The following is a 27,279-nucleotide window of genomic DNA, read 5'->3' on the forward strand; positions in this document are numbered from 1 at the left end:
GTGGCAGTCTTGATGGATGCGGTAAACCACACTTTGGAAGCATTTCTGGTTATTTAATGTTTTCTGTTCTGGATTATTGACTCTTCTCCCTGTTGAAAAATTGGTCTCTAGTGACATGGTCGAGGTCACACGTTGCCTATTATTGTTTTGCTTCTTTGATCTTACACAGGGATTGCCTCTGGTAATTATACTAGTTCCAGAGAGTCCTGATGAGATGTGTTTATTTTACAGAAGAATTTCTGGTATTTCAAGGAGGAAAGTAAAGATTTCCAGTAGTAACATGTACCTCTTTGTTGCAAAGAAAAAATAGTATTGTACTTTATCTTTTAATTATGACACTCTTTAATAATTATTATGAACGTAGTTGGCGTATTTCAGTAATTATTTCCATAACAATTTAAGACTAATTGCATAGCCATAAGTATATTCATAGAAACGGTTAATTTTAGAATAAACTTAGTAGGGCTGGGTTTTTATTTCAGTACCTAAAATACTTCTGGCTTCAGAAATTGTCAAAAAAGATTCAATGGGATTTAAATGTACAGAACTATTAAAAGAGGTTGGACATTTTGTCTTAAATCTATTTGCATTTTCTAAAGATTTTCAGCAAAAAGGATGAATAAAAATGAAATAATACAGTTTTGTTTTGAATGCATGATTAGCTTTGTGCTTTTTTGGAATGTGCATGGTAAGAGATAATATCTCTTTAAATTCATTTAATGTATAATTAGATAAGACACACAAAAAGCTTAATGTATTCATTATTTTTCTTTTATGCATTCTAGTTTTAAACAAAATATTTCCCCTCACAGTCTAATGAAGGAGTCAGACACTAGAATCAACTAAATAGACTCAGGTGCAACAAATGTCAATTTCAAAGAACAAATGAAATGCAAAAAGAGCACAAAAGAGAGAGAATTGTGAACATATTCTTGTTTTTTAAAAATACATGCTTGTGGGTTCCTGGGTGGCTCAGTCAGTTAATCATCTGCCTTTGGTTCAGGACGTGATCCCGGGGTTCTGGGATCAAGTCTCACATCAGGATCCTTGCTCAGTAGGGAGCCTGCTTCTCCCTCTGCCTCAGCCTGTCACTCCCCCTGCTTGTGTGCTCTCTCTCATTCTCTCTCTCTCTGTGTCAAATAAATAAATAAAATTGAATATATATATTATATGTATATACGCTTGCTTTTAATTTTGGATTATAGACTGGGAACTTGCCAGAACCATGTTTGATTTCCATTATCACTCTCATCAGTGAATTTTTTAAAAAGATTTTATTTATTCAACTGAGAGAGAGAGCACAAGCAGGAGCAGGGGAGCGGAAGGCAAAGTGAGAAGGAGGCTCCCCACTGAGCAGGGAGCCCAGTGTGGGACTTGATCCCAGGACTCTGGGATCATGACCTAAGCCAAAGGCAGATGCTTTGATTGATTGAGCCACACAGGTGCACCAGTGAATATTTTTAATAGAGAAAAGATGTGTGAGCAGTAACACTATGTAACAAGTAATTTTTTCTTCTTTTTTTTTTCTTGTTTCAAGTTCACATTTAAATTCTAGTTAGTTAACGTATACTGTAATATTGGTTTTAGGAGTAGAATTAAGTGATTCATTGCTATAAGTAATTTTCTTATACAAAGAATCTGATAACTATGAGGGACAACAATGATTTGTATATGTGACTGTAAAATTTCTTAATAAAAAAAATCATATATAGTACCAAATAGCAGCTTTTGGAACTTGTACATTGATGGCCATTTGTTCCTAGAACAATGCCCCAGAATCTATTGTAATGCCTAATACATACAAGGGGAAATGTGCATCTTACTTTCCTTAGTATCTTTAATGTAACACAATGCTTTAAAAAAAAAAAACAACAACAACAACAACAAAAAACTATTACTACTTTTTTTTTTTAAGATTTTATTTATTTATTTTGAGAGTGAAAGAGAAAGAGAGAGATTGAGCGTTCGCACACATATGAGTCAGGGCAGGGACAGAGGGAGAGAGAGACTCTAAAGCAGATGCCACCTTGCATGTGGAGCCCAAAGTAGGGCTCCATCTCAGGACCATGAGATCGTGAACTGAGCCAAAATCAAGCGTCAGAAATTTAACCGACTGAGCCACCCAAGAGGCCCTATTACTACTCCTTTTTTCACATTTATTCTGTGCCAGGCACTATTCTAAAAATGTTGTATATGCATTAAATCTTATGTATTCTTATAAAAATCTATGATATTGGCTGTATTACCCTATTTTAGAGATGAGAGACTGAGTAACTTGCCTAATATCATATGGGTCATAGGTATAGGATTTGAAATAAAGTCATCTGACTCTATAGCCTCTGTGCTTACCCACTTCAACTGTAGGATTTCTATAAATGTTCCTTGGCGGGATAGATAACGTAAAGTTTGGAGAGTAAGTAACAATATCTATAGAGTAAAGGGTGACAGAAAATTGAAAATGACATGAGGTTGTCTTTTTTAGTATTATGTCTGGCACACAGACAATATATTGGGCCTTAGCAATAAAACCCTCAAACCAAAACCAACTATATACACACACCACAAACAGAATGTATCATCTTCATGCTCACCCTGTTTCTACATCAAATAGCATGTCTTAGTGGGGGAAAAAAACAATGACTTTTTCGTCTAAACTTAAATCCTAGTTCCAAATTTATTTTTTTAAGGATTTTATTTATTTACTTGAAAGAGAGAGCACAAGCAGAGAGAGTAGTGGGCAGAGAGAGAGAGGGAGAGGGAGAAGCAGGCTGTCCACATCAGGCAGGGAGCCTGATGCAGGACTCGATTCCAAGAAGCTGGGATCATGACCTGAGCTGAAGGCAGACGTTTAATCCATTGAGTCACTTAGGTGTCCCCTTAGTTCCAAATTTACAAACCAGATAGCCCTGGCTTGTTGCAGAAACTAGATCAATTGCTCTCTCTACCTGTCCCTATTCTGAGCTTGCTTGTTTCTTTACTTGTTTCTCCATCTTATAAATGGAAGTTAGCTGTGGGGATGTGGCTCTATTCAAATCAGCAGAAATACTTCCTATTGTCTCTAATGGGGAGGCTCATTGGTGTCTCATTGCTTTACTATTATTGATGCTAAATTGTAGCTGGGGATTCAGGAGATGTCAGCCTGATCCCTGTATTATAAAGCTCCCCCACCTATTATCCTTACCTAAATGAATTTTGCATTAAGCATTGCAAACTGGTAATTTTCTAATTCTGTCATTCTTTTCCCATTTATTAGCTGAAAATCTTTATTAAAAGTATTAAAACTCTAAATAACCAGGACTGTTTGGTTCCTCTGAAGTACAGGAAGAGCAAAATAAGTATTTCCCTCTTCCCTTTCCTTTTAGCAGCATTCAAGTAGATGCTTTGGGGGGTTTTTGGTTTTTGTTTTGTTTTCCAAGTTCTCTCTTTTTTCCTTGAGTAGCAAAATTAATTTGTGAGTTTTCGTATTTTAGATATGCCTCACTGCATTGCATTTTTTCTTTTATTTCGTCTTTGGCCTATGGGAACATGTCATATTGACTCATGTCTTTTGACATGATCCATTACCCACTGATAGCTTCTTTGCTCTCTCTTCAAGTGTATTTCCTGCCCCAGACCTGGAATTGGCTGTAATTTCAAGGAGCTTTGATTCTTTTTTTTTTTTTTAAGATTTTATTTATTTATTTGACGGAGAGAAATCACAAGTAGATGGAGAGGCAGGCAGAGAGAGAGAGAGGGAGGGAAGCAGGCCCTCCTGAGGAGAGAGCGCGATGCGGGACTCGATCCCATGACCCTGAGATCATGACCTGAGCCGAAGGCAGCGGCTTAACCCACTGAGCCACCCAGGCGCCCAGCTTTGATTCTTTTTAGTGGGGAATGGCAGTAGAAAACCACAATCAGGGTACTAAGAAGTGCTTATTGTTATTGAATTGTCATTGCCTCTCAGACTTTTCAGTAGACAGTGCTTGGAAATACAAATCTGAAATATTTTTAAAATGAATTATTACTTTAAAAATATATATCTCTGTGTATCTTCTCCATAGCCAATCTTGCTGTTAAAACTAGACTAACCCTGAAGTAGTACCTGAGATTTTATTTTAGCATGTACACGATTTTTTTTTTCATCGGTATTTTCCTTATTCTTTCTTGTCAGTAACTGATCCTTTTTTCCCTATATATTTTAAAGTTAATGTTTATCTTCTCCAGATGGTTGGTATTAAAAGTCAACTTTTAGGGGTGCCCGTGTGGCTCAGGAGGCTGGGCGTCTGACTCTTAATTTTGACTCAGGCCATAATGTCAGGGTTGTGAGAGCAAGCCCTGTGTCGGGCTCTGCACTGGGCATGTAGCCTGCTTGGGATTTTCTCTCTCCCTCTCCCTCTGCTCCTCCTTACTCCCTCTTCCTCTCTAAATAGATAAATAAGTAAAAGTCAACTTTTTTTTTAAGATTTTATTTATTTATTTGACAGAGATCACAAGTAGTCAGAGAGGCAGGCAGAGAGAGAGAGAGGGAGAGGGAAGCAGGCTCCCCGCTGAGCAGAGAGTCCGATGTGGGGCTCAATCCCAGGACCCTGGGATCATGACCTGAGCTGAAGGCAGAGGCTTTAACCCACTGAGCCACCCAAGCACCCCAACTTTTTTTTTTTTTTAAGATTCCACTTATTTATTTGACACAGAGAGAGAGACAGTGAGAGAGGGAATACAAGCAAGGGGAGTGGGAGAGGGAGAATCAGGCTTCCCAGTGAGCAGAGAGCCCAATGCAGGGCTCGATCCCAGAATCCTGGGATCATGACCTGAGCTGAAGACAGATGAGGCACCCAGGTGCCCAGAAAGTCAGTGTTTACAAATAGCCCAAGTGTAGCACCTTGAAAATATTTATTCTTGGTCAAAAGAGGAACTTGTTGAAGGAGATGGTTGGGCCAATACACGTATATCATAACTTGGGGGAAATAGTTTAGAGTAATTATGGTAGAAAATAGTAGTAGAAACTCCTAATCTTGATGAGAGGTTCGCAGTCTAAGCACTGGAATGAATTGTGTTCTCCCTGGAATCTGGAAGCACCAGGAAAGGGTGGAGGGATGTTCATCTGGCAAATCTAGTTGTTAAAGTAATAAGCCCATGTTTCACACTGCTTGTTCAAGGATAGTCAGGTTGGGATTAGCTCACTCATTATATGATATTTTCCTTTGCTGTAATACTGCTCACTACCTTAAAAATTGGAAAATAGAAAAAAAAAAAAGATAGTTTATTTATTTATTTATTTATTAAAGAAGGCTCTGTGGAATGAGGAACATAAGTTCAGGTCCCTGAGATCAAGAGTCATGTTCTACCAACTGAGCCAGCCAGGTGCACTGAAAAAAGGATAGTTTAAAAACAATACAACATTAATAGGTAAACATTAACACATTATTATGTATACTTCCCAGTATTTTTTCTGCTTGTAACAACATTATCTTTACAAGAAAAATTGTGTTTTGAAATTTCCAGTAAATTCATATAATATTATTGTCAGAAATTTCTTTTTTTTTTTACTTCTACCTACTTAGATTAAGTGGTCTGCCAAAGATGAAAGACGGAAACAGAAATGGGATTGTGTTACTTTTTCAAAAGTAATAGATTGGGCCATATCTCAAATCTATTACTTTAACTGGTATAAGAAAAAAAATCAAGGAAGATACACTCTCAAGTTCATCCTTTCTTTTTATCATTTGGAGTTTTAGGAAACTTTCTCTTGTCCTTAACAGAAAATAAAAACCTTTTCAGACAGAGGGAAAATATTGGAGGAAACTAAGTTATATAAACATTCCTAACATTTTAGGGAGTTGATAAGACTATTTTTGATTTCTCGACTTGCCACATAATGGATTAATGAAACATGACTGAGTCTTCCAATGTTGGAAGCAATGGGTAGAAAAGGGTATGAAGAAGAGAGTTCTCAAAATCAGGGGACATGCAGTTCATCCATCAGGTGCTTTGGAGTTCAAGGGCGTCCCATGCTTTCTCCCCTATATGTGGGTATTTAGTTATTATTTGTTAAATAAGTTACCCTTTGTTTATCTCTCCCTTTCATCTAATACACTGAGATTTATTGAGGGGAGGGGTAATTTTATTTTATTTTGACTTTTTAAAATTGTTGCTTGGCTTTGTGCCTATTAGCCACATGTCTTAAGCTAAAACTCCTTTTAAGTCTTGTCTTGCAGCCATGACATATAGAGACAAGGACAGATCAGCAAACATAGAAATCTATGGGTTGTTTTGGTTTAGTTTGGTTTGGTGTGATTTGGTTTGGCTTGGCAATTTAGTAATAGTATTTTACAGAGTATCCATTTACCCAATTAGGTTGCTATTGTAGGGGTTTAAACAGCTGGATAGTCTCGGTGATTAAGATAGCCTAAGAGAGCTGTTGCTATAGCCAAACTGGTTAGATTCTACTCCTGTCTTTGCCATCTCCTTTTTCTTTCCCCTTGGGCAAGTTCCTTAAATTCTCTAGGCCTCAGCTCTCTTAAAAATGAGGACAATAGAGTACTTACCTGACAGTTAGCAAGCTCTCCATGTTACTAGTATTCTAATTGTCCAAAGAAGAATGTCTCCTCTCCCGTTTCTTTTTTTTTTTCCTTTCCCATTTCTTGACAATGACAAGACCACCACCACCACCAGTAATAATATTAATGATAGCAGCAACTGAGTAGCGTATCACCTGCCTGTTAGGTGCCTACTATTGTGACACATTCTTCACACATAACATAAAGTTAATATTTGAAAAATAAGAATATGTATTCTGAAATCTTATCTAATGCTTCATTTTTTTAAAGATTTTATTTATTTATTTGACAGAGAGAGAGATCACAAGTAAGCAGAGAGGCAGGCAGGGGGGTGGGGAACAGGCTCCCCACTGAGCAGAGAGCTGGATGCGGGGCTCGATCCCAGGACCCTGGGATCAGGACCTGAGCCGAAGGCAGAGGCTTTAACCCCCTGAGCCACCCAAGCACCTCTAATGCTTCATTTTTTTAAAAAGATCCTATTTATTTATTTGAGAAAGAGAGGATGAGAAAGAGCACGGACAGTGAGGAGGGGCAGAGGGAGAGGGAGAAGGTGTCTCCCTGCTGAGCAGGGAGCCTGACGTTGGGCTTGATTCCGGGACCCTGAGATCATCACCTAAGCTGAAGGCAGATGCTTAACCAACTGAGCCAACCAGGTGCCCCTTATCTAATGCTTTAATTGTAAAAGTCTTTAGGGAGCAAGTTAAAGGAAAATTTTCTTCCTCTGTCCTGTGTACTTTGTAACTACTAAAAGAGTAAATTACTGTATTAATGATACAGTAACTATTAGCCATGAAACACTTGACAAAAGGAAATAAAAACGTTACAGATCAAGTAGTTTCCCCCAAATTGTATTGCTTGTCCTTTCCTCTTTCAACAGAAAAAGGAGTATTTAGAAGAGGCCATGGAGCCATTAGCAGGTGCTTATTTCCCAAGCTACCCTTTTCCTTACTTCTTCAGTCTTTGTTCCCAAAGCCACCAGTGATGGAAGCTGACTGTTCTACTCCATCCCTTTTATTTTTCTGTAGAAAAGGAGAAGGCTAGAGCATAAAGATCCCAGACCACAATGGTGTGGTGGTTTGTATGTGATCCTACTTGCATTTTGAGCAATTAATTAGTGGTGCATGGGGCAGTTAAGAGTCCGACTCTTGATTTCAGCTCAGTTCATGATGTCAGGGTGGTGAGGTCATGCCCCGCATCAGGCTCCATGCTGCTGAATGTGGAGCCTGCTTAAGATTCTCTCTCTCCCTCTGCCACTCCCACCCCTTTCTCTCAAAACGAATTATGGGGGGGGGGGGACACTGGGGTGGCCCAGTTAGGCATCTGCCCTCAGCTTGGGTCATGATCTCCAGGTCCTGGAATGGAGCCTCACATCGGGCTCCCTGCTCAGCAGGGACCCTGATTCTCCCTTTCTCTCTGTGTGCTCTCTCGCTCTCTCTCAAATAAATAAATAAAATCTTTAAGAAGGAAAAAAAGAAAACAAAGGTGCCTGGGTGGCTCAGTCAGTTAAGTGGCTGCCTTTGGCTCAGGTCATGATCCCAAGTCCTAGGATCCAGCTCTCCACCGAGCTCCTTTCTCATGGGGAAACTGTTTTTCTCCTGCCTGTCCTTCCCTCTGCTTTTGCTCTCTCTCGCTCTATGTCAAATAAATAAATAAAAATCTTAAAAAAAAAAAAAAAAAACATTAGTGGGGCAAAAGGAGCCCATATTATATACCATGTCTTTCTTAGAGATTTCTTTAATGTCACAAGAGTGTCTATTAGCATCTCAGAGGTCTGTAGTCCTTAATGTAAGCCAGATACATAAGTTATGAATATATATATAGAAATTGCAACTTTGCTTTCTTATTGTGTTTGATTCAACAACTGATTCTGAAAATTCTGAAAGGTAGTTCTCTGTTTTCTGACCTGAAGTTGAATTTATTCACAGTGATTTTCAGTGGCATAACATTTTCAGATGACATAACAATGTCATCTTAGGCACTGGGAGATCTTTGAGATTCACAGGAAAGGAAGGCTGGTGGTCTAGGTGGATAATGCCAACAGTTTCAGTGACCCTAGGGGTGACTGGGTGGCTCATTCATTAAGTGTCTGCCTTCGGCTCAGGTCATGATCTCAGGGTCCTGGGATTGAGCCCCACATGGGGCTCCCTGCTCAGCAGGAAACCTGCTTCTCCCTCTTCCACTCCTCTAGTTTGTGTTCCCTCTCTCGCTATGTTTCTCTCTATCAAATAAATAAATAAAATCTTAAATAAGTAAAATATTATAGCATATGATATTAAGAATACACTAAAAAGGCTTCTTCCTTGAACTTCACCTTTCTTTTGGTAGCATTGAACTGGAAATTGGGTAGCATTGAACTTGAACTAGTAAAGGGAAGAACTCCATACTCAGCACTAAAAAAGTCCAGGGTCAGTTTTGGGGCACCTGGGTGGCTCAGTGGGTTAAAGATTCTGCCTTCGGCTCAGGTCATAGAATTGACCTATCTCAGGGTCCTGGAATTGAACCCCATGCCTGGCTTTCTGCTCAGCAGGGAGCCTGCTTCCCCTTCTCTCTCTGTGCCTGCCTCTCTGCCTACTTGTGATCTCTGTCAAATAAATAAATAGAATCTTCTTTTAAAAAAAAAGAAGAAGTCTACGGTCAGTTTTATAATTCTTCATATTATCATTATCATTTAAAAAAATACCGTTATGTTTTCATTTAGAATGATTAGTCACTTTCTTTTATTCTTCAAATTGTTTCATGGGTACTTACCTTTGTTTCCCTCTGAATATTGCTAATGCTCTTGTCAGATTATGAATATCTTCTATATGGTGAAACTTGATCACCCATTTTTATGTTGTTTTAGTATTTTTATTCAGCACAATATTTATTTGCCCTGCACATACGTATTTGTTATATTGCTCCTTAAGCGAGAAATCTAAGAGATGAGATTACGTAGTTCTCCATGTACAACTGGGCACTTCTTTATTAAACTAAAAAGATCTCTTAGAGAATATAGTTCTCAAGGTTTTCAATGACAAAAGGAAGATAACTTGTTAAGCAGGTAATAGTTAAGAAGAGGCAAGATTTCCAGGCATTTGGTGCTCTGGAGAAAGACTAAAGGTCCGTCTTTGAAGTTATTCCATTGTTTTCCACTGTTAAGAGATCCCATGGTTGAGTGTGCTGGTAGTGTTCTCCCTTCTGCAAAGAAGAAAGGTGAAATAGGTCTTGAAATTTTGACTTACACATATAAAGTGGTGACACAGCCTATTTCTCCTGCAACCCCACCCTGTTTTGGTCCCGTGTGGCTCTACTGAAAAATTTATTGTTTTTGAGCTTTAGAAAATTTAAATTGTTTATGTTTGTACTAATGGGGAGTCTTAGAAGCTTGGATAAGAACTTAGTATTTTAGGAGAACTTTATTTGACAGACCTTGTTGATTCTTCTTCCACTTATAATTTTAAGTATCATACATATACTTTCAGGTATGTACTTTTTATAAGAAAGAAAACTTGTAATTGAAAGAAACCTAGTAATTTATTTCTTTTAGTTTAATAGAGATACAATGGACATATAACATTTTATAAGTCTTAGGTGTACCATATAATGATTCGATTGGGGTATATGCTACAAAATGGTTACTACAATAAGTTAAGCATCGCCTCATATAATTACAAAATTTCTTTTCCTTATAAAAAGGAACATACTAATTTAAATACATGGCATTTAGTTTATTATTACCTACTTTGAGAAAGGTTTGCCAAAATACAATTCCAGGGGCTCCTGGGTGGCTCAGGGGGTTGAAACCTCTGCCTTTGGCTCAGATCATGATCCCAGGGTCCTGGGGGATTGAGTCGCGCATTGGGCTCTCTGCTCGGCGGGGAACCTGCTTCCCCCTCTCTCTGCCTGCCTCCCTGCCTACTTGTGATCTCTCTCTCTGTCAAATAAATAAATAAAATCCTTTTTAAAAAATTACTTACAAAATACATTTCCAGCTTTTCTTCCAAATCCTAAGTATCTCTAACAAAGCTTTGATAAACTCAGCTACTCTGATGGAAATGTCTGAATACTACTCACTGCTATAAGGAGTCATGTAAATGGCCTTCTTTGCTATGCAGAGGCAGATCAGAGCCCCCAAAATCTCCTATGGAGCTCATGCATATACGTGTGAGAAACCTGACTCTAAGTTTGTGCTGTGCATCACCCATTCTCTGCTGAGTCATCACTACTGGATCTTGGCTTCCTTTTCCTGCTGAGCCCAGGTACATGTTCAAAGTCCTTCTTAAAAAAAAAAAAAAAAAAAAAATATATATATATATATATATATATATATATATATATATATATATATATGACAGAGAGAGAGAGAAACAGTGAGAGAGGGAGCACAAGCAGGGGGAATGAGAGAGGAAGAAGGAGGTGTCCTGCTGAACAGGGAGCCTGAAGTAGGCTCCATCCCAGGACCCTAGGATTATGATCTGAGTTGAAGGCTAAGCCACCCAGATACCCTCAAGGTCCTTCTTAATCAGTCCTGTAGGGACTAGCTCCAGAGACTCAATCAAAGTTGGACTTCCAGATGAAATTTAATACCTGTCCCTCTCCTTGATGGGATAAGTGGGACTAAAATATTCTCAAATTGCCTCTCTTTCTTTTTAAAATTTTTTAAAGTTTCATTTATGTAAGTAATCTCTACACTCAACATGGGACTTAAACTCACAGCCCTGAGATCAAGAGTTACACACTCTTCCAACTGAGCCAGCCAGGTGCCCCTCAAATTGCCTTTCTTGAAATGAGATTCATTCAAGTTGAACTTGTACTCTAAAAGTGCAGGATTTATCATCACACAACTAGATATTGAGTTCTGGTTCTGACCTTTATCAGCTGGGTGATAGCAAACAAATTACTTGGCATCTCTAAGTCTTAGTTTTTCATCTAGGAAATGAGAAGAGGCCCTACCTACTTCAGAATACTAAAGATTAAATAAAATAACTTTTATGAACTGTTCAGAGTACTGTCCATCTCAATGTCCCTCAAACTGTTAATCTTAAAATCCCCTTATACTCTTAAAAATTGAATTTTGCTTATGTGGATTATATTTATTAGAAATGAAGACAAAAATGCTTTTAAAGATTTTATTTATTTATCTGAGAGAGAAGGAGAGAGAGAACAAGTGGTGGAGAGGGGCAGAGGGAAAGAGAAAGAGTAAGAGGCAGACTCCCTGCTGAGGAGGGAGCCAGAGACAGGGCTCAATCCCAGGACCTGGAGACCTAGAGATCATGACCTGAGCTGAAGGCAGACACTTAACTAGCTGAGCCACCCACATGCCCCAAGACTAAGAAATATTTAAAACATATATTAACTTCAAAAATTAAAATAATAAACCCATTACATGACAACATAAAAAACACATTTTTTGTGAAAAAGAACTGTATTTTCCAAAAAATTTAGCAAGAAGCTTGGTCTGTCTGCTTCCACATTCAACCTCTTGGGTATCACACATCATGCAGCCTCTGGAAAATTCTGCTGTCTACGTATGAGAGGCTGAGAGTAAAAAAGGCAAATACTATCCCAGTAAAAAACTTGAAAAGAGTTTTGACTTCATGGACCCCAGAAAGGGTCTTGGTGACCTCAGACCACTACTTTGAGAATTGCTGGTGTAGCCAATAGTTAGCACTTCATGAATTGTAGTTATTATTGATATACATGGAGATTTTTGTAAATAGCAAGAACGGTATAAATATTCCTTATGAGAAGTAAGGACCATGACTTTAAAACTTCCTATATTATACTTTCCTAAAGGGTCCCAAATGAGATAACACTTTTTAAAAATAAACACTAATATACATGAATGAGTTCTCTGGGTTTAAAATGTTTAAATCTTTCTTTCAGGAATTTGTCAATTAAGTATATTATCATAAAGCTTTAATTTTTTCCCCCCAGAGAAGTGTCTCCCCCTACTGTATGTACCAGGATAAGAAGATTTTAGTAGAGAGAGAAGTAATTAGAGATTTACTCTAAAAGCACTGATAGTTGGTATAAGGTAATGGAAGTCCACTAGTTTTAAGGAGGAAGTGTGAGCCCCATTGTCATCATGTATGGCTTCACAATTGACAGGTAAATCTTGATTTACTGGTTGGAGAAACTTAAAGCATTTATTATTATTTGATTCTCAAAACAGTTCCTCCAAAGGGTCTTTTTGAAATGGGTTTGGATTATAAAGACCAAAAGCAAAAGTGGTGTAATTGATCCTCAATACAAATTTTCTTAAGAAGTATAAAGTTTATGTTTGAATCTTCACAAGATACATAGTATAGTTTATGTCTGCCTTTCGTGTACTTTGCAGATATAGTGTCCTCTAATTATATCAATTTTTTCCTTTCTTCCTCTTTCTCTTTGTGGGGGTGGTGTAGACCATGGGGAATTCATATGCTGGGCAACTGAAATCTGCTCAATTTGAGGAAGCTCTCCACAACTCCATAGAAGCGTCTCTCAGATGTAGTAGTGTGGTACCACGGCCAATTTTTTCCCAGCTGTACTTGGACCCTGACCAGCATCCTTTCTCATCTGCAGGTACGTTTCTCAATTCTGCACATTTCTAGACTCCTTTTAAAAGAAATGGAAATTCCAAATCTGGGGACCCCTGAACAACATTGATTAAATATTAGACATTGCTTGTCTTCTTGTCCTCTGATACCTTTCAGAACTATGAATTTTTCTTTTGGTAATTTTTCCATAAGCATCTTTTTATTAACTTAGCTGTGATTTATTTGCTTACCCAGATGTGAAACCCAAAGTGGAGGATCTGGATAAAGATTTGGTACACCGCTACACTCAAAATGGAAGCCTGGATTTTTCTAACAATCTAACAGTTAATGAAATGGAAGATGATGAAGATGATGAAGAAATGTCTGATTCAAATAGCCCACCAATTCCCTATTCACAAAAACCTGCCCCAGAAGGGTCTTGCACTACAGATGGTGGGTTTAATTTTTGTTTTTTTTTCTGATCCCTCTTTATTATCTGGCTAGTTTCCAATCATTGCATGTGGTGCTCAAGACTGGAAACCAGTAATTACAGAAAGGAATGAGGAATGATTATGCTCTCTCTGACATTATCTCCTGTGTTTCACCGCAGGTGTCTATAAGAAAGACAGGTATTATCATTCTATCTTCTAGATGAATAAAGTGAGATTCACAGCAGTTGAATGACTTCTCTGAGATGATATGTGGCAAAACAGGCCTAGGACCAGATCAGGATTTTTCCTGCAAGAATACTACTATCTTAGGAACTTTTAAAGTGTCTGTCTTCCTACTTTTTTAATCTTCCACCCTCAAAAACAATAATGGATTTATTAGATGTTTTATATTTACGTTTTCCATTTATTTTGAACAGTCATACAGTATAGTGTTATTTGTAGAGGATAAAAATGTACATATTTTGATAACTCCATTTTATTTATTTTGTTAACTTCCTCTTCCACTAAGGCTTCAACCACACTTTAAAAAGGAAATCCAAATATAAAATATTCTCGGTATTTCATTGTTTTGATGATGTCAGAACTTAAAGTGTACTCTCTTCCCTTTGTTCAGTGTATGCTGTTTCTGGCTATCCACATACTATCCCAGCCTAATTAGTATGTGGATTCTACTCTCTCTATATTAGCCAGGGTTCTGGTTTTATAGCCAGACGGGCTTGCATATAAAATCACCTGGGGTGATTACAATGCATGCAAATCTTAGGAGTGAGGAGGTGGGAAAAGAGGGGTAAGATTCTGAGACATTCTCTCTACAAAGACTGATTGCATATAAACTGGGATAAACTATAAACTCAAATGTGCAAATCCAGATAAACGAGTGTACACTGAAAGTTTATCTCTTTTTTTTCTTTCCTCTCTCTCCCTCCCTTCTCCTTTCTTCTCCTCTCCTCTCCTTTCTTTCATTTCCTTCTCAAAAGAATCTGGTAAACTGTAAAAAGTTCAAAACCCTTAGTTTTAGTAGCCTATCTACACCTGATTCACTACAAGTATGCTGGGCCTCCCTCTAGCACATCATTTTTTTATAAATTTTGTTCCACATGTGTTTGGTTTCTTTGGTCCAGACTTAATGTAATATATATCATTTTACTTATTATTGGTAATAGAGGCCTTTTCGCCTATATTTGTGTAGAAGGTGACCAGATTGGGATTCCACTTAGTTGTTTTATATCCATTTTTGTGACTTTTATTTAATCAGTCACGTCATACTTTACAGTTAACAACAAGACATTGAAATTGTGCTTAAAGGGTGCCTGGGTGGCTCAGTGGATTAAGCCACTGCCTTCGGCTCAGATCATGATCTCAGGGTTCTGGGATCGAGTCCCGCATCGGGCTGTCTGCTCAGCAGGGAGCCTGCTTCCCTTCCTCTCTCTCTGCCCGCTTCTCTGCCTGCTTGTGATCTCTCTCTGTCAAGTAAATAAATAAAATCTTTAAAAAAAAAAAAAAGAAATTGTGCTTAAAAATATTGTTGGATTGTCACTGAGAATCTTGTTAAATGGAAGAATTAAATAGAATCAGAGTAAAAAGCTCTAGGAGAGAGTTTTGAAATATCAAATTTTATACCAGAAATGGGGGAGGGACTCTCTTGTTTTCCGTGTGCTCTGAATATGTTTTTATTTTTATTTTTTAAAGATTTTATTTATTTATTTATTTGACACACATAGAGAGAGAGAGAAATGGCAAGTAGGCAGAGAGGCAGGCAGAGAAAGAGGGGGAAGCAGGCTCCCCACTGAGCAGATAGTCCGATGCAGGGCTTGAGCCCAGAACCCTGAAATCATGGCCTGAGCCACCCAGGTGCCCCTCTGAATGTGTTTTTAGTTTGCCTTTTGGAGTGGTGACATTGAGTATTACTAACAATCAGGTGTGGAAAGCTGTTTAGTGCACACCAGGATATAAACACCACCTAACAGCAACAATTTCTTGAACTTTGAAATGTGAGAACACTATTCTTACCGTGTAGTGATTGTGTAAAGTGTAAGGGAAGGGTGATAGTTAATTTTAGAGATGAAGGATAAGACCTGGAGGTGCAATTTTCCTGGGGGGTGGGGGATCTCCCCGAGCATAAATTCACATTCCAAGACAACTCGAAAACACTAGTCCTACACATAGATTCCTATACATCAGCTGCTTTGGTTTCTTATAATTAATTACATGCCCGTATTTTTCCCCTTTCAATTCACCGGAAGGTGGCCATTAAAAACAAAAGGCGTGGTTTATAATTTGATAGTTTAAATTTGTCCATAGCTCTTTTAATTTGGCTCCGTCTAGGGTAGTTCCAAGAGCCCTCTCCCTCTAAGACAGAAGAGTCCTGATTTTTTTCTTATAGAAATGACAGTGAATTAGCACAATATTCTTAGCATACCACCTTCCCTTCCTGGGAAATCCTCTATTTACCTAAGACTTAAAGGAAGGGAAAGCTATTTTTAGAGGCAATTTAGATAAGCAGATACTTAATACCTGATGGGCTTCTAGGGGTTACCATTCTGATGTAAATTTCGGTTGCTAATTTCTTATGTAAATTATTGGAATAGTGTAGGTTCCCACCCTGCTGGGAGGCAGTTGATTGTCTAAAGAGGTGAAGGGCAACCAAATTTGAAGCCTCCAAATTCGGCTTCGATTACTTTAGTTTGTGTTGACAGCTGTTTCAGTAAACGTTCCCCTCCCCCCTGCTTAGATTACTCTGTAACCTTCAAGTTGGAGATAATTGGAGAATGCAAATCTGGTTCTGTGAAGTGAAAACCTTGGCTATTTTCTTAAGAAAATGCTGATGAAGTTTACAAAGAAGGACCCTCTACCATTATTCCTTTTCTTAATTAAAATAATTTGCTGCAAAGGCCTTGGGGTTAAGGCAGCATTTCAGTATTGCTTTTTAAAAATGAAGCTACTTAGGAGCAAGTTTGTCAAATGTTATTGGTGTGCACATCGGTAACTTATCTTTCTTTCCCTGCATATAGTAAACAGGCTTAGATCCTTCCTTAGGGCACTCTTCCCCAGGTCTTCCAGAAGCCTCTAAAAGAAAGATTCTGGCTTTTCTTTCAGGATTAGTCCAGGTGTGATTTAAAATTACCCTACAAGGGAGTAGTAAGGTGTCTTTTCATTTTGTTTGCAGCTTTACTTGAGATTGAATCATTGATCCTTATTACATTAGTATTCTGACATATTTCTAGAGACTGGAACTACCTACTACACAAAATATTTGGAACCTACAGACCTTAAAATATAATCACATTTCCTAGATTCTTAAGCTACCTGCTCTTCTTTACAGACACACACAGCTTATTTTCAATCTTAAAAAGAAACAAAACAAAACTGCTTATTGCTCTTTGCATAATGCTTTTTCTTAATTGGGGATCCAGTTAATGTATTTTGTATATGATTAGTTGATTTGAATCCCAAGAATGAGGGTTAGAAGAAACAGTTAAAAAACATCACAGAAAAGCTCAGACCCTTGCTGGGTGAGGTTATTCTCAGAATAATTACAAACTAGACTTAGAAACTTTTTCTTGATTTTGCAACTGTTTCTGGCCTTGGATTGATTTCTTGCTGACCTGTTACTGGATTCAGCCTTGCCTTCTCTTTCTCTCCTATTCTCTTTCCTCTTAATTGAATTGGCCGAGTGGCTTGTGTTGGTGAGTAACATGAAGGCAAAAAGATAAAAATGGGACGTTGTAAAAATAGACTTCATTTTTAAAGAACAGTTTTAGATTTAAAGAAAAGTTGAGAAAATAGGATAGGGTATATCCCTGCAGTTTCTCCCATTGTTGACATCTTTCATTATTACTAATTTTTAGAAAAGATTTTATTTAGTTAGTTGAGTGAGAGAGAAAACTCCAGTAGGGGTGGGGTGGGGTGGGCTTGCATGGAGAGGCAGAGGATGAGGAATAAGCAGACTCCCCACGGAGCAAGGGAGCCTGAGGCGGGATTCAAACCCAGGACCCTGAGGTCATGACCTGAGCTCAAGGCAGATGCCTAAAGGACTGAGCCACCCAGGCGCCCCTATTATTAATTTTAATAATAACTAAAGTTCATAGTTTATTTGGGTTCTTTAGTTTTTACCAATATCTTTCTGTTCCAGAATCTCACAAGGATACTAACTTAGTTAGTCAACATGTCTCCTTAGGCTCCTCTGGGCTGTGACAGTTTCTCAGGCTTTCCTTGTTTCTGATGACCCTGACAGTTTTAGGAATTATTGGTAAGGTATATTGTAGGTGACCCTCTCCTAGAGTTTGTCTGAGGTTTTTCTCCTGATTAGGCTGGGGTTATGGGTTTGGGGAAAGAAGATCGCAAAGGGAAAGTGCCATTTTCATCACATTATGTCAAGGGTACATTTTGTCAACATGATTTATGGCTATTGATGTTGGCCTAGATCCCCTGGTGGGGGTAGTATTATCTCCATTCTTTCCCCCACTTTCCATACTGTGGGAGAAAGTCACGATGCTCAGCTCACAGTTAAGGAATGGGGAATTTGTTCCACCTTCTTGAGGATAGAGTATCGGCATAAGTTATTCAAAATTCTGCATGGGAATTAGTCTCTTTCTCCCAGCCCACTTATCAGTTTATTCAGTCATTTATATCATTATGCACTCATGGATATTTATTTTATGTTGAGTTATAATCCAATGCTACTTTACTTTGTTTCTCAAATTGTTCCAGTTTTGGACTTTGGAAGCACCTTCAGTTACTTCTTGTGCCCCTTTTACATACTCTCATCATTGTGCCTTTTTTTAAAAGCATAAAATAGGGTATTTTCTCTTTTCATTGTCATAAGCACCACGTAAATTTTTTTTAAGGAAGAAGTTAGTAGAAAAGACTCTTCTAGAATCCAGTCATTGTTTAGTCGTTTTTACTTCCAACCTCTAGATGTCCTCATGTCATTAAGTGGGAAAACCCTGAAAGGCTGAATCACTGAAAACTATTTGTACTTCGTAATTTGAGCTGACTGTGTGTTTCTCTTTTTGCCACAGAAATCACTCTGAAGTCATCTTTCTTCTGTAGAAAATCCTGCTTTCTTCAGGTGTTCTCCACACTCTGTCCTCTTGACTGTATCTGTTAAGCCCAGAACCAAAATTGTATTTTCCCCCTTGATCTCCCTTTGCTGCAATGTATTGCTTTTAGAAATCTCATCAGAAAAACTGTGAGTTTTAAGGATTCATCAGCAAGTATGAGGTAGGTGGGTGCCAATAGATCATGGCTCTCAGGCAGGGGCTGGTGTGGAAAGTGCCGCTTGGATTCAACCTGCAAAACTGGGTAGTAGGACTCAGCGGGAGGGCTGTGGCAGGGGAGGAAAAAGGCAGTGAAGAAACAATAGGAAGGTCCTACTTCAGACCAAGGGAAGGTGAAACATTCGGAGTCAGAGAGATGTTAACGTCAATGATGAAGAGGCATCGATTTCGAGTCAGGATGGGTTTTAGTTCCATCTTTTCCAGTTGCAGAATATTTGAACTTGGACCATCTTCTTAACCTTTATGGGCCCTCATGTTCTTATTTACATACTAAATAGATTAGTGTTACCCAGTCTTGACTCACAAATTTCTTTTTATGGTAATATGCAGTTTTTTGAACTCCTTAGGAATTTAAAACCCAATTCTGTCACTACATGGGACATGATAAAGAACTGATTTTAAGTATAAAGTATTTATTTTAGACCAATATGTTAATATACTCTATGATCTTATTCATGCATATGAGAAAAAATTGTCTACATTTAATTATTCAGTAATTGTTTCTTAATTTATTCAAAATTGGTTTTGTAAGAAAAAATATATTTCATTGACAAATTCAAAAATGAAATATAAGTTTTTTGGGGGGGCTAAATGTATTTAAGTGTTTTCCAGCATCAAAAAAGAAAAAAAAGTCAAAAATCTACTTTTAATACCCATATTTTAGAATTTTTATATTTTAGGATTAAAAGGGTATATTAGTATATTTTTATAATTTTTACTCTATATGATGAAAAGGTTTCTGGCTGCTGCTTGCAGAATTTCTGCTACTGAAAAGGCTGCAGAATGAGGTTGGCTTTTCCCTCTTACATGAAGAGCCAAATTGGATTATGATCACTAAATTTTACCTTGACATTTTTTTTTGGTGTCCTAGAAACACATTGGTGAATTTCATATAATTTTATAATTTAATGAGTGGCGTTGGGATTGAATCTAATTTTCATTTCTAGCAAGAGCATCTTTAGACACATTTGTAAAATGACTGTTCTCATTTACACAATCAGTGCTCCCTGAGTTTCCCATCATTAACCAACAGTGTATTATGAGTATAAATTAAGCACCATATTAATACATATGACTGGTAATAAAAACAATTGTATGAAAATCAAAGTCACACACCGATATGGAGTTCAAACAAGTGAGTCCTGAGTTCATTTGGCAGGTGTCAGCTATCCCTACATGTGTAGCAGGGAAGGCCCTCAGAACATTGTTTTAAAAGTAGGATATTAGAATGATTATTTATTAGCTTTTAGAAATTGATAATGGTATCTATTGAGTTTGACTTATAATTCCAAGTATTGTGGATTACCTTTATAAATTCCTGGGAGTTTGATAACTACCTGTTGGGAAATGCTGGTCTTGAGATTCTCTATAGCTCTGATGTTCTAAAAAGTTCATAATTTAATTTGCAAATTTATATAAGTTGGTACAGATTCATCATTTCATCTAGTCCATTCTTTCTAATGTGGTGTGAGTCAAAGTTGTAGAAAGGTCGTATTGTTACTGCTTAGTGACAAAGACAGTTCCCCAAGCACCCTGTTTTCCATCCTTTGGGTGATCATGAACCTCTCATCGCTGAGTTTATCTATACATTTTGGGAAGATACATGATCTGCCTTTTGGAGCAAGTCATGATGAAGGCGCTATTTCTTTTTCTTTCTTTTTTTTTTTTAAAAATAAAGATTTATTTATTTATTTATTTATTTGATAGACAGAGGTCACAGTAGGCAGAGAGGCAGGCAGAGAGAGGGAGGGGGAAGCAGCTCCCTACTGAGCAGGCAGCCCAATGCGGGGCCTGATCCCAGGATTCTGGGATTGTGACCTGAGCCAAAGGCAGAGGCTTTAACCCACTGAGCCACCCAGGCACCCCAAAGGCGCTATTTCTTATGGGAAATGTGTTTCTAGGTTTACTGTCTCCACAAATTAATAATTCCTTTGGTTAAAGAAATTAGTGCTTCTTTTAGGGCTTTAAAATGCCTCCTAGATGGACGCCTGGGTGGCTTAGTCAGGCATCTGCCTTCAGCTCAGGTCATGATTCCACGGTGCTGGGACTGAATTCTGTGTTGGGCTCCTTGCTCATTGGAGAGCCTGCTTCTCCCTCTGCCTCTCTCTCTCTCTCTCTCTGTCTCCCTCTGACAAACAAATAAATAAAATCTTTGAGAGAAAAATAAAATGCCTCCTAGATTTAAGATTTTAGAATTTGGTTATATGTCTATGTTCACCTCGCATGGTTTTAGATCTGGATTATAATTGTTCTTAGCTTTTCTTTTGCCAAGTTGAGTAGTATAATTTTGGTCTGTTTTTATATAGTAAACTTCCACGTCTGACATTCCTGACATTACCAAACCCATTATGTAACCTAAGACAAGTTCCCTAATCTTTCTGAGCCTCAATTTCTCCATCTTGGAAAAGAGTTAGTAGTTGTTGAGAGGATTAAATGAGATAATCTATGCAGTGGTTAGCACTATACCTGATTTACGTTAAATGCTCCGTATATTTTTCTGCCATCAATATCATCATCATCACCGTTTCCCCACTTTTAAACCTGTGAGTCCTGTCCCTGCAATGGATGAGGGCAGCAGAATTTTTTTTAGGGGTTTTATATATCCATAGTTTCCAAAAAAATGTTTGTAAACTAAATAAGTAATATGACTTACATGTACAAATGAATATTTTGCAAATACATAGATGATATTGTGAATAATAAAATATAGATTCACTCAGAATTGTTAAAGAATTCACAGTAACATTCTGCTATTGTTTTTCCTCAATTCACAAACACTAAAGTTAAATATGAAAGTTTTTAGTGTTAAAAAGTAAGATTGAAATGGTTGAACCTCATTGTTTTATCATTTTAGCCCTTCTTGTGTTGACTTCTTCCGATTCCATTATGTCTGCTTTTGAGAATTGATGAGCCAAACCATATGTTTGGATGTTGTTTTCTTACTATTTCTCATATACTAACTGATGACATCCAATTGTTTGTTGGTTTTGGGTTAACATCATAATATGAATTGATACTGGAAGAATTTAGCATGGTTTATTCCCTACTTTGTTTTGGGCAATGATGATGATCTCCTCAGGTTTGTGTGTGGAGAGTTAGATGTCCATCCTTTATCTTCCACAACTCTCTGAAATAGTATTTATCATACTTTTGTTCACCCTCTTTGGTTGCAAGTGAAACCCAGCCCAACTGAGATTAGCCTTAGGTTGAATGAAGAAGATATTCAATGAATTCTTAAGCAAAATGTTTCACAGTCAAACCACAGGAAAGGCACATACACTGGGCTTCAGGGGCCCACATACTGCCAGAACATTCCGCCTCAACCTACTATCTGCTGACCATGCTGACAGACTTCTCTCACAAGGCAAGGAACTGAGCCACAGACCACACTAAGCCACACTCTGGCTCCATGTTCAGAATTATTAGAGAAAAGGCTTTGAATGGCCTAGTTTATGTCAGGTGCCCCTGACTAATCAACTATGGCCAACTATATGGGATATTGTAGTGACTAGCTCTAGTCAATCTAGAATATCACAATTCTCTAAGAGGAATCATATACTTAGAGTTCAGGGAGGTCTGATTATCTCCCAGAAGATATGAAATGGGTGCTTTGCAGCAGAAAATAGCTGCCCTCTGTAATATTGTTTTGTGTCTATTGGTTCCTTATATACTCCTTCAACTAACTGTAATGCAAACTCTTAGAGGAAGGTATGTTTGTTCAACTCTATCCCCCAGCCTAGGGCAGCATCTGTTGCAAATTATTTTTAAGAAATGATGAGCTAATGAATTAGTATGATACATTATGGTACACAAAGTGTTAGGTAAGGTTTTGTCACGTGTTGTCATGTTGTATCTCATGAAGATTGTCCTCACAGTTCTGGGTTCTAGTTCTGGCCGTTCATTTATGGGCCACTAAACTCAAAGGTACAGTCTCTTCCTGGGTGAAATGGAAAGCCTCCCTTTTCTATGACAGAAGTCACCATTTACAGAAGTGAACTTGCACTGAAAGTATAAAAATACTGTATTATGTGCACATAAAAATTACATTTTTCAAAGTTTCCTCTGTATATTTTTCATTTGCTTACTTGTGGATCAGAAAATACAAAGTCATCAATGTTGGCCAACCCTGTCAGAAATACAACCTTTTGTGTCTTTTCAGCTCCACTTAGAGGGGCACATGTGATTTGGCTTCTGGTTGGAGAATATGGACTTTACATTTAGTCCTTAATAGTGATTCCTATGGGTAAATTCACTGTCCAAATGGGTGATAAGAAGATAGAAACTTTCCAAACATTTCACTGTGTCCTCTTTTACTGGGTTTTAGGTTTTTGTCAAGCGGGAAAGGATTTGCGTTTGGTATCTCTGTGTATGGAACAAATCGACATCCCAGCAGGATTCCTCCTGGTGGGGGCCAAGTCTCCCAATCTTCCTGAGCACATCCTAGTGTGTGCTGTAGACAAGCGATTTCTACCAGATGATCATGGGAAAAATGCACTTTTAGGTGAGTATTCCACACTTACCAAATTCTTCTAAGGTGAAGGAGTCCAACTACAAATTTATTTTTAAATTATCACAGAATTTTCTCTTTAAAAAGTCACAGAATTAGTTGGGAATTCTATAGTTTAACTCAGGTATGAAACATCTTTTTCTTTTAGTAACTTCTCAAAAATTACCTTTTACTTCTCAAAACACCCACCTTGAAGAGACTTTTCTAAACCAGGTTTAAAGGATGGCGTTAGAGTTATCAAAAATTAATACTTTGGGGACATCTGGGTGATTCAGTCTGTTAAGTGTCTGCCTTTGGTTCAGGTCATGATCCCAAGGTCCTGGGATAGAGTCCCATGTCGGGCTCCCTGCTCAGTGGTGAGTCTCTTTCTCCCTTTGCCTCTGCCCCTCCCCCTGTTTGTGCTGTCTCTCTTTCATGCTCTCTCTCAAATAAATAAATATAAATATTTTTAAAAAGTTAGTACTTTGTTAAGCAAAGTAGGATTAATTCTTTATAGAGTCAATGATTTGGACCTGATGTCAAATCAACTCTCAGTTATTCAGCTGCGGATTATCCACTTTGTATCTTATTGCTAGTTTCTCCACACCACCCATTATTCCTAACTACACTTGATTGATGTGATTCTCATTTTATATTTAGCATGAGTTCAACCAAAGTAACTAAGTATAGGTGATATAAAATGTGTAACTCTATCTCAGAATTGTTTTATTCTCTGGTATTACTTTGAGTCTGTGCTTTTTGCATAATCTAGCTTCATGGGAAATGAACAGTGGATTTATTTTTAAATTAATATTAATGATTAAGAAGATAAGATGTCACATGAGGCTTATTGTTTTCTTTGCTGCTGTGTTTCTCTGGAGTTTCTTTTGTTTCTCAGAATTTCTCTAAGTATAGATGCAATCATATGCTTTTGGTGCAAATAACAATAAAAATGAAAAAGAGAGAAGAGGGCAAAGAATTCAAGAATTGTGTCAGTTCTTTTTTTTTTTTTTTAAGATTTTTATTTACTTAATTCACTGACAGATCACAAGTAGGCAGAGAGGCAGGCAGAAAGAGAGAGAGAGGAGGAAGCGGGCTCCCCACTGAGCAGAGAGCCCAACATGGGGCTCGATCCCAGGACCCTGAGATCACGACCTGAGCTGAAGGCAGAGGCTTTAACCCACTGAGCCACCCAGGTGCCCCAAGAATTGTGTCAGTTCTAAGCTGTGCTTGTTTAGTTTGATGCATTTTTCCTAGTTATACGGTGTTATCGGACTTTTAGAAATATGTACATTAGTATCTTGAGTCAGAAAGTAACCTTGCCCATACTTTATAAAGGTTCCTTACATTATAATTTAAAGACTTCTCTTGGTGCATAGGAAAAGAAGCGATGCTTTCCATAAGGCTTTCATAAAAACATGTTAATTTTCTTTTCTTTTAGTGGTTTTGACCAGATGATTTAACATGGAAGTCTAATGGTTGTTTATACATTAGCAAAGAAGTTCCCAAGTCTTCAGTTGTTCACACATTTATCCAACACTATGTGTTCCAAATGTACTGTGTGACAAAATCATGCTAAGCTGTGATGTGGGGACACAAAAATGATAAGACACAGAACTAGTAACCCAGTTGGTTTGTGGTATAACAATTTTGGGAAACTTCCTTTTACCATTTTAAAAGCATCATAGCTTCAGGGAGCCTTGCTGGCTCATTTAGAAGAGCATGCAACTCTTGAACTCAGGCTTGTGTGTTTGAGCCCCATGTTGGGTGTAGAGATTACTAAAAATAAATAAACTTAAAAAATATACAAGCATCACAGTGTCATCAAATGGAATATTTAACATGTGGGTCTGACCACAAATAGAAAAATCACTCATGATGCCTTCTTGCTTAGTGATTTTTCATGACCAGAGGAATCCTCCTAGAATGTGTCATAGAAAGGATACAACAGGGCGCCTGGGTGGCTCAGTGGGTTAAGCCGCTGCCTTCGGCTCAGGTCATGATCTCAGGGTCCTGGGATCGAGTCCCGCATCGGGCTCTCTGCTCAGCAGGGAGCCTGCTTCCCTCTCTCTCTCTCTGCCTGCCTCTCTGCCTACTTGTGATCTCTGTCTGTCAAATAAATAAATAAAATCTTTAAAAAAAAAAAAAAGAAAGGATACAACAAACATTAGCAGAATAATAGGTTTCATAATTATAGATAATCAGGTGTATGAGATCAAAGACCATGAGTATTGGGAGTTGGAACCAAGGGTAAAATGCCGGGTTTACCACCTTAGTACTTTCAGAACTGGGGCAGGCTTGTTATCCTCTTGAGGTCTCAGACTCTTCATCTGTAGAACGAGGCCAATGATGCCTACCTTGCAGGGTTATAAAGATTAAATAATGATGTTTATAAGGCACACATCCACCATAGCGCTGAAAACAGAACACTTGTTCTTTATATGGTAGTTATTCTGCAACTCTGTCATATTTACTCATACCCTTATAGAAATGGAACTTTGCTTACTTTCTCTAGCCTTGTGAATGGTTATAATTTTTTACTAACTACTTTCCAAATTGAAAGTATAGTGCAACACAAGGGTTGAAGCTGTTTATTAGATAAGTATATTGTTGAGATTTTTATATATTCAGTGTCTGTTGTCTAAAAGTTAATATCCATCCAACATTCCTACTGATGATAAATTATTTCAGTATGCATTAAGATATAGTGGGAAAAAATGTTAAGCTTCAAATATACTTGCATCCCGGTGGATTCCAATATCAATTTGTCTGACTTTTTATATAAATTATACAGATTCAAAAGACCGTGGGGGAATCGATTAAATATATATTGATCCAGGGGCGCCTGGGTGGCTCACTCAGTTAAGCATCTGCCTTTGGCTTAGGTCACGATCTCACGGTTTTGGGATCGAGTTCTGCATCAGGCTCTCTGCTCAGCGAGGAGTCTACTTCGCCCTCTTACTCTCCCTCTCTCTCTCAAATAAAAGAAATAAAATCTTCAAAATATAGTGGCAGGTCATTCATGTGTCCCAAATCTACCATGCAATCGGAAGACTAAAAATGTAATTTGGCTGTAAGAAGCACAATTTTTTCTGACAATGACAACAAGAAATTTGAGCAGATAAAATCTCTCTTGAACCAAGGTTAATACTGAAACCATAGAGAGTTTTAAAAATGAGCTGTAGCATTCTATCTCTTTAATATTATTAATTCTCATCATTAATGTGCCACTTCGGTAACTGAAGATTGTCCAGTTACTTTGCTTTTCTTCCTCTCACGCTCTCTTGCTTTTCACCTCAGAGAACAGGCAAGAGAAAAGAGAAAACCTCACCTTGGTAATTTGTTAATTCTAATTCTCACACTACATCATTTATGAACTATTTTGATCTATCCAATAGATATGCTTGGATCTTTCAGGGGGCACTGTCTTTAAGTATTTTTGCTAAATTGTTCTTAGATCATTTTACTGTGTTTGGGTGCTATATGTGCCTTGCAAACCAGGCAATTTTCCATCAAGGCCTGATAATCATATGACAATGTAAATTATATGGAGGCACTGATTTTATCTGCTTTGTTCCATGCTGAAAACCTGGTACCTGAGACAGTGTCTAGCACATGGTAGATAGAGTACAAGTATTTGTTGGATAGATACATGCATATCTGAAGAGATGGATAGTTCGATGGTTTGGGGACTTGGTGAACTAGGCAGCCATTGATAATTTTTTTTTTTTGATCTCCAGCTCTAAAATATTAGATAGCCAAATACTCTCAAATGCAAACCATCTCTGAATATATTTTAAATAATTTATGAAGCTACATTAATGTTTATAACTCTATAAAGTCACCATAATAAACTAATTACATAGAGTTACTAATTTTATGTAACTGATCAGAAATTAGAACAATCTCTGTCCAGTTTCACACAAGATGCTCAATAAATATTGCTGAATAAATAATAATAAATTGGACTGCCATTTCTAAATGTTCAGACTTGATTGTCAGCATTCTGAGATTAGTACATTGTGA

The 27,279-nt window shown here is 37.7% G+C and overlaps 1 protein-coding gene across 1 annotated transcript in view; it reads left to right on the forward strand.

Annotated features, from left to right (window-relative positions):
- GREB1L (GREB1 like retinoic acid receptor coactivator) overlaps nucleotides 1–27,279 on the forward strand; it is a 267,253-nt gene that overhangs the window by 126,746 nt on the left and 113,228 nt on the right. Inside the window, exons 6-8 of the mRNA XM_004742815.3 lie at nucleotides 12,923–13,082; nucleotides 13,292–13,489; nucleotides 23,092–23,268. Of these exons, the coding sequence (XP_004742872.2) occupies nucleotides 12,926–13,082; nucleotides 13,292–13,489; nucleotides 23,092–23,268 (532 nt within the window). The 5' untranslated portion in view covers nucleotides 12,923–12,925. The remainder of the gene's footprint in view (nucleotides 1–12,922; nucleotides 13,083–13,291; nucleotides 13,490–23,091; nucleotides 23,269–27,279) is intronic.

Source organism: Mustela putorius, unplaced genomic scaffold (assembly GCF_011764305.1).
Source record: "Mustela putorius furo isolate JIRA1106 unplaced genomic scaffold, ASM1176430v1.1 tig00003858_pilon_pilon_pilon, whole genome shotgun sequence".
Taxonomy (NCBI): Eukaryota; Metazoa; Chordata; class Mammalia; order Carnivora; family Mustelidae; genus Mustela; species Mustela putorius.